Source organism: Marmota monax, unplaced genomic scaffold, assembly GCF_021218885.2.
Source record: "Marmota monax isolate L192 unplaced genomic scaffold, Marmota_monax_Labrador192_F-V1.1 WCK01_AAM20220418_F8-fsc00182, whole genome shotgun sequence".
In the NCBI taxonomy this organism is placed as follows: domain Eukaryota; kingdom Metazoa; phylum Chordata; class Mammalia; order Rodentia; family Sciuridae; genus Marmota; species Marmota monax.
This window is the reverse complement of record NW_026693043.1, coordinates 909,481-922,714: the sequence shown is the minus strand read 5'-3', so window position 1 is coordinate 922,714 and position 13,234 is coordinate 909,481. Positions and strand designations below refer to the sequence as shown.

The window sequence follows — 13,234 nt, the reverse complement described above, 5'->3', positions numbered from 1 at the left end:
ACAATAGATTTAGTATGACTTTTGTAGTACCTGTTAATTTAAAAAAAAAGGAAAAAAATTTTAAATTCCATAGTTCTACCCACTCTTGAGCACTAATTATTTCCCTTGGAATTAAGTTATTAGGTCAAAGAACATCTATATTTTTAAGGCTTTAGTCAAGCACTATAAAATTGCCCTTAAAAAAGGATCATGTTGATGTATTTTTCCATCAACTACAGATTTCCTGATCCAAGAAAGTTTCTCTAAGGCAGATGTGTGTGTGTGTGTGTGTGTGTGTGTCTGTGTGTGTATGTATATGTATGTGAGTAACATGGATTGCCATCTTCTCAGACTGGAATGTTAGAACTATGCTGAAAATGTAATGCCTCAATCTGACACAAGTGTTTTGTGTACTCTTTTAATTATCATTGTTAGAAATATTTTCTAATTTTCATTATGATTTCTTCCTTGATTAATAAGTTATTTAGCATGCATTTCTTCACCTCCAACCAGGTGTGGATTTATTTGGTTATTTTGTTGATTCATTTCTTACATAACTACATTGTGATAAGGAAATGTACCCTAAGTACATGTTTCTTGCTGAAGTTTTTAGGCTCAGCTTTTATGTGCATTGAGGTTTTTCTATGCTATCAACATGTCATACCAGAAAAGATTCATTTTCCCAGTTTTCCAAATCCATCTCTATGGCCCCAGCCAGGATAGTTTGTCAGGGCTTTAGCCTTTGTCAGTCTCTTCAGAAGTCCACCAAAGAATCATTCAATCTCACACTGGTGCAAAAATCAACTGGCCCTATCAGTCTTCATCTGATTACCAGAGTTCTCCAAAAGCTCCCCTCACCCCTGTCTCCTTTCCATAGCCCACTCTACCCCTCAGAGCAGAAGCAGCTCTTGCTAACCTCTCTGAGCTCTAATTTCTTTCCCTGTTCTTACTAGGTAATTTTTCATTCCCTGTATGGTTAATACTTTGAAGACTTAAACAATTTTTTTTGTCTAATTTCATCCAGTTTCTATAGTTGCTATTTTTGTCATCTTCAGGGAAAATGCTGGTCAGGGAAATCCAGGTTTGATCTGTCCTTAATAACAGTGTTTCTCAAAGAATAGTTTGTAGACAAGTGCCAGATGACCATCTGTTACCTGTCTGCTGAGAGATAGGTACAGAAATTGAGAGTAAACATTTAAAAACTGTATTGCAATTTATGCAAAATAACAGCACAGGATTTTATGCCTTCAGCTCAAAATAATCCTTTGCCAAAGTGGTATATTTGAGGGTGGTGTATTCTGATCCCCTTCAGTATACAGCCAGTAATACCTTGTGCCTCCAGACCTGTGATCTATTTTCTTTGTTTGATGCCTCGCCTTGGGATAATATTTTTTAATTATATAAACAAGCATGTTCATGATGAAATATTTAAAATTCAGATAGAAGAAAGAGAAGGAAAGCTAAACTCATTCATAATCCCACCATTTTTTAATTCTGAGCAAATCTCCCATGATTTCTCTCTGCATACAATAAAGAGGCACTCCCCATATTCTCCCATAGAAGGTTTTTTTTCTCATCTCACTCCCTTAGAATGAAGACAGCTGGGAAATTCAGAACCTGCTTTTTGAAAATTCATGACAGCCCCAGGAACACCCCAAGATAGGAAGCCAAAAACAAAAAGAAATGAAAGAAGCTTTATCATTGCTTAAAGAATCATTACATTATTAAAGTTTATCAAAGAATTGAATTATCAATTTTGTTTAAAAGGTTCAAGGTTATTATATCGGGACTGTATTATGAATATGTACATATTAAATTTCTGTGATGAATAAAATTTGCATAAGTAACAGTATTTTTAGTTTTTATTTCTGTATCATGAAATTTAAAATAACAGATTGCTTTTTTACTTTAATATCAATTAATATTATAAATAACTAATCAGATAGCTTTAATAAAAGGACTTTCACAGCAATGACTTCAGAATAATCCTTCATCGAACATGCCTGCATATTTAAAAATTTACACAGCTGATTTTGTTTGGCACTTCTGGCTATGAACCACTGAACTGAAAAAGCACATAATGACCAAAAGATCCCATTTATAATGCAACTAAAATATAATGCTGGAGCTTGGATATGCTCAGCAGTAGAGTGCTTACCTAACATGCCTGAGGGTTGGATCCCCAGCACCACACAAAAAATCATATATATATATATATATATATATATATATATATATATATATATATATATATATATATATTATAACATGTATATGTATATATATAGAGAGAGAAACTAATAATCAATATTTGGAACCAATATAAAGAAAACCTTAAAATTATAACTTAGATATATGAAAAGAAATGGAGAAACATATCATGTTCATGGATGAAAATGTCTTTAAAATTTAATTTCTAGAAGTTAGTTTATAAATGAATGCAATACCATCTTAGTCAAAATATTTTTAAAGATTTACAATTTAACAAAATGATTTTAATTTTCATCTGAGAGAAAAATTCATAGGAAAAAAAGAATAATGAAATGAGATATATTTTGTCAAATATCACAAAGTGCCATTACAGTATTTAAAATAAGCCAGGTGTGCCTTCCTATAATCCCAACTACTTGGAGGCTGAGGCAGGAGAATCAGAAGTTTGAGACTAGCATCAGCAACTTAGCAAGACTCTGTCTCAAAATAAAAAATGAAAGAGCTAGGGATGTAACTCAGTGGTAAAGTGCCCCTAGGACCAATCCCCACTACCAAAAAATAAAAAAAGATAAAATGATATGATTCTGGATCCAAGAATAAACAGGTCAGTGGAAGAGAAACCTAAAAATACCCCATGTGTATATATGTGCATGTGCAGAGATTGTAATTTCAAGGACTAGTATTTCAGATATGATCAGAAGGAAAAAATAGATTGAACAGTGCTATTAATTATAGCACAGGGCAGTAAATAATTTCCAGTTTTTTCTAATTGACTGATTTACCCCATAGGCTCTGGCTTCTCACCACTTTGCAAACATGCCTGCCCTCATTTCCCTTTCCTCTTTTCCCCTTTAGGTCCCTCCAAAAAGTCTTCCTCTAGATCTCAGGACAGCTCCCAGATTCTTATGTTTTATTGTTATGGTTTTGATAGGAAGTGTCCCCCCAAAGCTCCTGTTTTTTTTTTTTTGCAGTAATATTCAGAAGTGAAATGATTAGAATGTGAGAGCTATGATCTAATCAGTCTATCCTAGTTTGAATGGGCTGAGTGGTAATTGGCTGTGGCTGGAGGAGGTGGGTCATTGGGGGCATGCCATGGAAGGATGTATCTTCCCTGTGGCTCCTTCCACCCTCTGTCTCTCTCAACTTCCTGATCCCACCTTGAGTTGAGCAGTATTCCTTCACTGGGCCCTTCCCCCATGATGCACTGCCTCACCTTCAGCCAATGGTAATGGACTTCACTCACCATAGACTGAACTTCTGACACCATTAACCCAAATAAATTTTTCTTCCTCTTAGTAGTTCTCATCAGATATTTTGTTCACAGCAATGAAAGACTGACTATCACATTTATTATGCAATCAATTTGGCTCTCTCCTTTGGCCAACTCCTCTTCTCAGCTGAACAGTGCTTATCTTCACAATGCACAATTAGAAAGGAAAACACCTAAACAAAACCAATTCCTTCACTATGAGATATTTTTTTCAGTCCTCATAGATCAACTAGCTAGTTTAAACTGCAGCCAGGTTTAAAAATAGGAGTTTTTTTCTTCCACAGTACAAAGAAACAAAAAATATTCAGCCTCTGTGGTAATCAAAGAATTGTAAATTAAAGCAATAACAAATGACTTTTTTTTTTCTCCTCTCTGATTGGCAGAAATGAAAAAGAGTAGTCATTATACTGGTAACAAGATAGAGGAAAGGACACATCCACACTCACTAGAAAGAATATGAATTTTTTCTAATTTTAAAATGTTTCTGGTAGTATGTATATGGAAAACGTTATTGTATATATACTTTAGACCTAGCAACTCCCACTCCTAAGAATTTTACTACACAGATAATCAGAGTTGTTCACAAAGGTTCACCCAGGCTTGATTTCTGATGGTAGGAAACAGGTGATACAGTACTTCAGAGTAGACTAGGCCCTCAGATACATTTTGGAGAGAACCCTACTTAACATTGGAAACTGTCCATCAGGTGTGAAATGGAAACTAGGTAAAAATCGTGAAACCTGGTATAAATGTGGAAGTATTTTTATTTATATAAAACCACACCAAGATCCAAATGATATAATCAGCTGTTCATTAAATATCTACTGTGTGCTCAGTCTTCTGGTGGGTATTGGTTAAGGGTGTGTTGAAAGTATAAACCCTACTTGTTGTTTAGAACTTTACACTCTTGTTGAAGTGTTATAGGGTCTGAGATTGTGCCTTTGTTCTTTGTACTCCCAGTAGGTGTAGCTGTAGTCAACCGGAAGAGCACTGGACACAGCTACCAGAGACTTGAATCCTGTCCCTATTGTATCTTTGTCCAATCACAGATCATTTGAGAATGAGAATAATTCTGACCTCATGGGGTAGTTGAAGGGAGGTATGACAGGAAGTGCTCCGCATAATAAGTATGTTAGTGACTTTTTTCCCTTCTAGAAGTTTCTATTTCCTCAGTATAATACCTATAGCAGGTATACTGGAGACTGAGCCACTGGATTTGAAAACATTTTGTAAGGCTTAAAGCATGAAAATGGTATCTGTTAATATGTGAATAATTTCATTAATATAAGTAATGACCTAGCAATAGTTACATGTGCATATATGCGTATATGTATTTACATTATGTAAATGCCAAATGTTGTGACTATGTGTAGGTTGTTAAAGGAAGAAAGCAAAGGAAGACATTAATATAACTGGTGACCATTGAGGGGGCTTCGTAAGAAGTGGGATTGGAATGGAAATTTGAATCGAGGCAGTTATTGATTATGAAGAGCAGTTTATGCAAACGTGTATGTCCAAAAAATAAAAGGAAAAAGAAATGATATATTCAAGGAGTGCTAAGAAGACCATTCTTGCTAGAGAGTGTGGTTTCTTGAAATGCCATTGGACAGGGTAGATAGAAGAAAGCAGGTGTGGCCAAGACCACAAGAGATCTTACCTTTCCTGTGAGAAAGAGAGAACCATTGTAAGTTTTAGAGCAGATAGTAACACTGTGTGACCATCACATCAATGTATTAGAATATATTTGTAGCAATTAACTTTGGTAACGGAAGTGTAAACAAAAATATAGATCAGCTCATTCTTTTTTCCTTTCACGACACATAGTTCAAATTTCCCATTTGGTGGTGATAACTACAATGAAATGTTTTAAATCTTTGTATTCCTGAAGTATTACATTACGTGACTAGAAACCGGTAATTTTAGAATTTGACTCAAAATGTGTCCACAGCCTCCAGCATTGCTCCTTTCTGGGACTTCTTATCATGATAAACTAGAGAAAAGAAAATTTATAGTCAGTTTTCCATACCTCATGATATTGGATACTTCCATTGCCTTACTCTTGCTAGAGGTTACTTTTCCTGCACGTTTTCAATGTTAAGATGGTTATAATATCTTGTATAATTTATGCCTGCTTTTCATTGAAAGAAAAGAGATTTAAATAACATACAGTCATTAGCAATAAGTCAACAAATAACTTGATGACAGTGTATTCACTTTCAGTGTTGCCTTTTTGGAATTTCTTCTTACATTCCTTTTTACATTTCTCTACAGTATGGATGGAGCTGATCTGTGCTTTGAAATCGTAAAGCGAGCTGATGCTGGTTTTGTATACAGTGAAGCTGTAGCCAGGTATGTATCTGTATCTAACTCCCCAGAGGTGGGCCACGGATGTGGCTCAGATGAGTAGTAGAGTACTTGCTTGCCTAGCATGCACAAGGCACTGGGTTCCGTTCCAAGTACTGCAAAAATAATAATAAAATGAGTCCGCAGAAATAAAGTAGAGGAAAGTAATAATGAAGAAATCACCTGCTCTTCCAATGGATGGTGAGTGCACCACTGCTCCTTGCTGCAAGGATCACAGCTGTTTCAATATGCATTAGCAGAATCAAATAGTAACTCAAAGTGCAAACTACCAAACAATGAATTGGTCTATTTAAACATGGGTTTAGGGCTGGGGTTGTGGCTCAGTGGTAGAGCACTTGCCTAGCACGTGTGAGGCACTGGGTTCTATCCTCAGCACCACATAAAAATAAGTAAATAAATAAAACAAAGGTATTGTGTCCAACTACAACTAAAAAAACATTTTAAAAAACAGGGTCTACATTTTCACACCAGTACTGCTGTTTTTCCCATTTCTGATGCTTTTATACAAGGAGGGATTTGATAGCCCAGGAACCATGTGTAGAAATGAACTTGGGTTTCTTTGGTTTGATATTTGTTCTTTGACAGATGCACCTCATTAGTTCTTCCTTTTGCCTTTAGTGATATCACATTGCTATGTGATCAGTTCATCTAAGGAAAAACACAAAGCAGTAAAAGAAACAACAAAAAAATCATTTTTCTACTGAATACATTTGCTTCAGGCCAGTGTATGGCAACTGTTGTTCTTAAATGGAGTTGTTATAAAGACCTAATGACTCAAGATAAGAAATAAATATGAAAAATCATGGATGCCAAGCAAGTACTGGGCCACTAGCTTATATATTTAAAGCAATACAGCTATCTGCTTTGGATATATTAGATCATATCATAATTACACTCCAGTGGGTTGCCTGCTTAAAACATGGTGTGGTGCAGTAGTGCATTCCTGTGATTCAGTGGCTGGGAGGCTGAGGCAAGGAGAATCATGAGTTCAAAATCAGCCTCAGCAACTCAGTGAGACCCTGTCTCTAAATATAAATACATATACATATATATACATATATATACATATATATATATATATATATATATTATATGATCAAATTATATATATATAATTTAAAAAGGGCTGGAGATGTGGCTCAGTGGTTAAACGGCCCTGGATTCCATCCCCAGTACCAATCCATCAATCAGTAAAACATGGAGTACAACATCCCAGCATCCCTCCTCAGTCACCAACCATAATATGTTGAAAGGTTCAAACCCACAAACCTATTAGGATTTATTAAAACCTTCTATCATTTGAGAAAGTTATATTAAATGATTACAACTTCCTCCTCCTACTATTCCTTTTATAATAATAGCATCATAGAAGGACATAGCTGGAAACAACTTAGAGACCATCCAAATACAACTTTGAACCCTAAATGACTTGACTGTCTTCAAATTCATTGCCCTGAATCATCCTGTCTAGGGAGCAAGGACCCCAGTCTCAAAGATGGAGCAACCATGGCTAAAGCACAGAGTAAAGAATATGCTCACTGTAGGAAAGCTGCTTTCCTACACTACTGGGGCTAGAGAGAAACAGCAAATGAAAGTTTATATATGTTAACTATAATTATTTCTTTAGATTCCTGATAACATCTTAAAACCAAAGCTAAATGTCCTCTTTTGTGTCATGCTCTTTTTAAGTCCCGCTTGCTATTGTTGGGCTCCTATCACAATTGTAAATTCATATTTTTTCTTGTACCTCAAAATTTCTTAAAAATTTCTCTAATACCAAAAATAGTCAATGCTATCCTGATTTTCTTGTGGCCTAGCTGTAAATCACTTTATATGACAAAATGAAATTCTCAGTCTTTTGCATATTATTGCTTATATGTTTGGTTTTTTTTTTTTTTTTTTTGTACCAGTGATTGAACTCAGGGGCACTCCACCACTGAGCCACATCCCCAGCCCTTTTTTGTATTTTATTTAGAGGTAGGGTCTCACTAGAAGCTTAGGGCCCTGCTAAGTTGTTGAGGCTGGCTTTGAATTCATGATCCTCTTTCCTCAACCTTCTGAGTCGCTGGAATTACAGGCATGCACCACCGTGCCTGGCATTTGTGTGTATTTTTAAGTAAGTTGAAGTAACTTGCCTTTGCTACTTTTTGCCAGGTGCAATGGCACATGCCTATAATCCCAGCAATTCAGGAGGATGAAGCAGGAGGATCACAAGTTTGAGGCCAGCCTCGGCAACTTAGTGAAGCCTTCAAGACTTTAATAAGACTGCCTCAAAATAAAAAATGAAAAAGCCTGGGAATGTGGCCCAGTGGTAAAGTGCCCCTGGGTTAAGTACCCACCTCCCAAAATCCTACTTGTCTATATTGCAATTTTCCAAGGGCAGCATAGCATAAAATAAGGAAAGCCAAAAATTCAGAATTGTGATTCTTTTAAAATGTTTTTCCTCAATGGAAGAAGATATTTTTTTTCTTTTTTGAGCCATGGTAACCAGGATATCTGGCATATATGTTGACAAAGCTGATATTAAACCAGTATTACTTTTACTCTGTTCCCCATTTTTTTCTTACCTTTTCTTAGCTTTCCCTTAACTTCAAGCCTCTCTTTTCCACTGGACTGGGCAGGATGATCTCATGCAAAGGTGACATCGTACAATGAAAGAATACTATGGTCTCTCCCAATATTGAGATTTATAGAAAGGGCAGATTTTATATTTCAAAATGAAAGCCTGTTGACTTTTAAATCCATTTGTATTTGCTGTTAAAACGGTGATTTTATGAAAGGAACTTTCCAGAATGGACCATAAAAGAGTAGCATTGAGACCACTAAGTGACATTGCTCAGAGAGAGATTTGGATACAATTTATTAAAAAAAAGCAGGAGAGTATAATTTCTCATTTTTCTGAGTGTACAGGTTGCAGAATCACATTGGTCATGCAGTCACATATATACATATCTGATTCAAATGTATGATATGTCAAGATCATTGTACAGTCATGTGTAACTAATTAAAACAAATTTTAAAAAAAAGCAGGGGAGAGGCCCAGACAGTATTATTAGGTATGTTCCCTATTGCAGATCATCAATGACCATGTAACAAGGGCACATGGTTCTTCCTTTTGTGTACTGTGTCTGGCCAGATGATTCCTAACCTTCCTTTCTCTCTTCTGTTTCTGAGATTCATTGTTAGGAAATTCAGCTTTTATCAGTATTCTAGTGAGACCAACTGCAAGAAGACTCTGAGACACCAAGTAATGAAATTGCTAATGTTGTTTTTCCCCAACTGGCTGAGTTTCAAGAGGAGCAGCAAAGCATGGCATCAAATAAAAATCTGCTCAGCACTTAGTACAGCCCAATTAGTGATTACCTCTGTCCTTTCAGGGGTGATGAGTTGTGGAGTGAGCTAACATATGGAATCAGATTATCAAATCAAACTCTTGCAAATCAGAGAGATCTTTTTACCAAGTACCAAGCTTTACTGAATAATTTCAAGGATACAGGCAATCAAAAGGCTCAGCTGAAGCAGAAAGAGGCCTGGGCTGTCAAGGATAGCTCTCCACATCATTTCTTCCTGCATCAGTAATGCACCCTGGCCCAGAATAGATTAAGTCTCTATCCAAGGTTTGTGGGATTCTACATACACAGAGAAGCATTTCAATTATGAAACATCTCCGTTTTATTCCCAAGAGAGATGGATAGCTTATGTGACATTCTCCAGGAAGCCATCTATGCCTCAAAAATCCCAGGTTTTATTTACCATAGATAATCTTAGCCAGGAACATTCTGTTAAGGACATTTCAGAGATAAAGTGTCTTCTGCATGGCAAATAGCATTAGTCTTTTTTACCCAGAGTTGACAAGGAGAGTAGACTGAGTCACCTCTTCTTTTCTTCCACCACTCTCCACCCCTGATAATGCCTACTTAAATAAATAGACTCATTTATTTATTAAATAATTATACTTATTTAATAAATAAATAGATTCACTTAAATAGATTGCTGGCCAGTTCTTTCCTTGCATGGAATTACCATCTTTCCTGATCCTTAGGGAAGGTGAACACAAACATATATATTGCTGAGTTTCTCTGTAAAGCAGGGACCATGATGCTTCATTGAACGAAGATTTGGGGGGTTTTTCGTTTATATTTTTTTGGTTTTTGGTTTTGTTTTGTGTTGTTTTTTTTTTTTTAACCAGGGATTGAACCCAGGGCCACTTTACCACTGAACCACATCCTCAGCTTTTTTATTTTATATTTTGAGACAGGGTCTCACTAAATTGCTGAAACTTTCTTTGAACTCATAATCCTCCTACCTCAGCCTCCTGAGCTGCTGGGATTACAGGCATGTGCTACCATGCTTGGTTTAAATGCATTTTCAATTTACAGTATTTTTAACTTAAGATGGGTTTATACAGCTTCAACCCCATCATAAGTCAAAGATCATTTGTACTCTTGATCACACACTGTTGCTAGTTGACCCTGTTTCCACATTTTAGTGACTTTTTTAGAAATGTTAACTCCTTCTTTGTTCTTCACCTGTCCGCAGTGGAGGAATTTCAGCAGACTCCAGCTGGCCATGTGAGGGCTGAGACTTCCCAGGACATGGGCCTAGAACTAACCCTGCTTTGTTCAAGAGTGCCCCAACTAAAACCTGATTAGATTACAAAGAGAAATTGTACACATAGGAGGCTCTTCCCTCATTTGTCCTCAGAGGTAAATAGGAACAAGGCAGAATGTCCACTGTGGTGGCATACAGAAGGCCCCCCCCCTTTGGTTAGAATCTTCCAGATAGTTTGTGCACGGCTTACTTAATAGCAATCCAGTTTAACTAAATAGAATTGAATTTTAGAAGTTTTTTCATGTTTTACGTTTTAATCTTTAGTTTGCAGAGCAATTTTACTTATGAACTCTATGAAATTCTCTTGACCTGGCTTAGAAAATATAGAACATATTATTTTTTCATTAAGCTCATCATTCATGAGTCTGCCAACTTTTTCATTAAGTTCACTTTCTTTTCTGCTCACATAAAGATGTCTATAGGCAGCTAAAATAAAGGTGGGAGTTATGAACTAGGGACTCTGTGTATTAAGTTTTAAAAATAAAAAATTTTTACAGCTTTAAATTTCTTTAATTTTTTTTGTTTTCTACAGCCATTACATGAGACAGATACTGGAAGCTCTACGCTACTGTCATGATAATAACATAATTCACAGAGATGTGAAGGTAAGTCATTCTTATCACTAATTTTAATTTTATGAAGAGAAATTGACATAGTAAATGACAATAATCAGAAATTTTTAATACTTTCATAGAGAGCATCTTACATCTAATTTTATTTGCAAATAAAAAAAGGTATTTAGCTGCTTTGTATTGAGAAAGTCATTATACTGATTCTTAATAGGAACACCTTATAATTTCAGTTTCCTTCTTTTTATTAAAGATTGCATACAATCTAACATTTCATTATTCCTCTTTTGCCATTGTGTGAGAGAAAGAAATGAAAAATCCAACAAATAGGAAAAATGAAACTCCATCCTACAGTGAGTTAATTGAGGGGAAAATTAGAATTTGGTTAATGTAGTAAAAGTTAACCACACACTTACATTTTCATAATGTTACAATGTAAAACAGTCAGCATTGCATTTTCTTTGCAGGTAGTTTTTAAACATAGTGTGAAATCATAATTATAGATCCAATATAGTTTGTACCCTTAGAATATAAGTATGATCATTATTCACTCTTTCTGCCCATTCCATCCTAGTATCAAGTTAATGAGAACTCTCAGTCCCTGGCTCTTTAACATTTTCAACCAAAATATAAAGGCAATCCAGAAAGGACCAGTGAGCCCTTCTCCTGGCCTCCAGCCCCTTCCAAGACTGAGATTCAACAGGGAGCCTCTTAGGTCTCTCCAGCTCTACTTTCAGACTCTTGATATTTTGTTGCTGGCCTCTCTCTAACCCCCAGCACCCAGAGACATGGTGCTTCTTCCTTCAACACATACTACTAAAGGCCTGGCTTTTTCAGTGTATTTTAAATGGCTAAAAAAATTAAGTAGAGTTTATTTTAACAGAAATTCTTGTAGTTAAAAGCTGAGGTAAAGCATGAGCAATTCCAGAACCAGCTAGTAGAATATTAAAACAGCAAATGAAAATCATTGGAGAATGTACAAAATACATATTAGTGTAAGTTAGTGTATAGTATCTTATTTGTTCTTTTTAAATATGGTGATAGGAAATTGATCCTGTTGTAAGAATGCAATACTGAACAAACCAATGGTTGCCTACCACTTTTATAAAAACAAATTTGTCAGTTACCACAGAGTAAGGAGTATGGAAAGGTAAAGAGGGAGGGGAGTTATCAAATTTAATAGCATGCTGTGTGATTCTTTTGCATTTAATGAGTATGAGAAGGTACATATAAAGTAAAATATATCTATGTATATTATAAAATATATTCAAAAAATGATGTAATAGCATTGGGTTAGAACTGTTTCACTCAAGAGGCAATTTCGTTTTGCATGAATTCTGTTCTTGAAAGATAATTGTATCAGCAAGATGTAATAAATCATGATTGACAATGCACTCCACTGGAATACTTTCAATAACATAGTCAGCTTTTGATTAGCCATGATATTTGCTATAATGACAACTCCAAACCAAATAAAATCCAAAAGTAGTTATATTTGACTTCTCCTTCTAATTTATATTCTGACTTATTTATTCAACAAATATTTGAGCGCCTACTTCATACAGAATATTGTGCTTGGAGACCTAAAAGGATTATGGTCTCGAGAAGGAGATAAGGCAGTGTGTATCTTTCATCAACTACTGTAGATCAACACATACCAAAATTTGGTGACTTGAAACAACAACTGTCATTATCTACTCATGGTTCTGCAGTTTGGGCAGAGTTTAGTGGGGACAGCTCAGTTCTGTTACCCATTGGCTAAGGCAGCATGGCTAGTTTCCACAGAGGCTTCCCTCAGTTTTCTGGCATCTCAGCTGAGCAGACTAGAACAACGGGGAGCTAGACAGGCCCTCTTCATTGTCTCTCATTCAGTGAGTTCTCTTACTCTTTCCACATGGCCCCTTCTCCAGCAGGAGAGTGGCTCAGGGCTCCAAAAGAGCAAAAAGGAAAGTTGCCAGGCTTCTTGAAACCTGGGTCTGGAATTTGTACTGTGTCACATCCTCTGCATTCAATTAATCCTATCAGTCGTAAAAAAGGTCATCAAGTGCCAAATGCAGTAGCACACACATGTAATCCCAGTGACTATGGAGGCTGAGGCAAGAGGATTGCAAGCTTGAAGACAGCCTCAGCAACTTAGCAAGGCCCCGAGCAACTTAGCAAAACTCTGTCTCAAAACGAAAGAAAGAAAGGACTGGGAATGCAGCTTAGTGGTAGAGCACCCCTGGGTTCA

The 13,234-nt window shown here is 36.1% G+C and overlaps 1 protein-coding gene across 13 annotated transcripts in view; it reads left to right on the top strand.

The window, feature by feature from the left end:
* Cask (calcium/calmodulin dependent serine protein kinase) overlaps nt 1-13,234 on the top strand; it is a 389,850-nt gene that overhangs the window by 180,600 nt on the left and 196,016 nt on the right. For all 13 annotated transcript variants that reach the window (XM_058582480.1, XM_058582484.1, XM_058582482.1 and 10 more), the window contains exons 4-5: nt 5,732-5,809; nt 10,968-11,040. In XM_058582480.1, the coding sequence (XP_058438463.1) occupies nt 5,732-5,809; nt 10,968-11,040 (151 nt within the window). The remainder of the gene's footprint in view (nt 1-5,731; nt 5,810-10,967; nt 11,041-13,234) is intronic.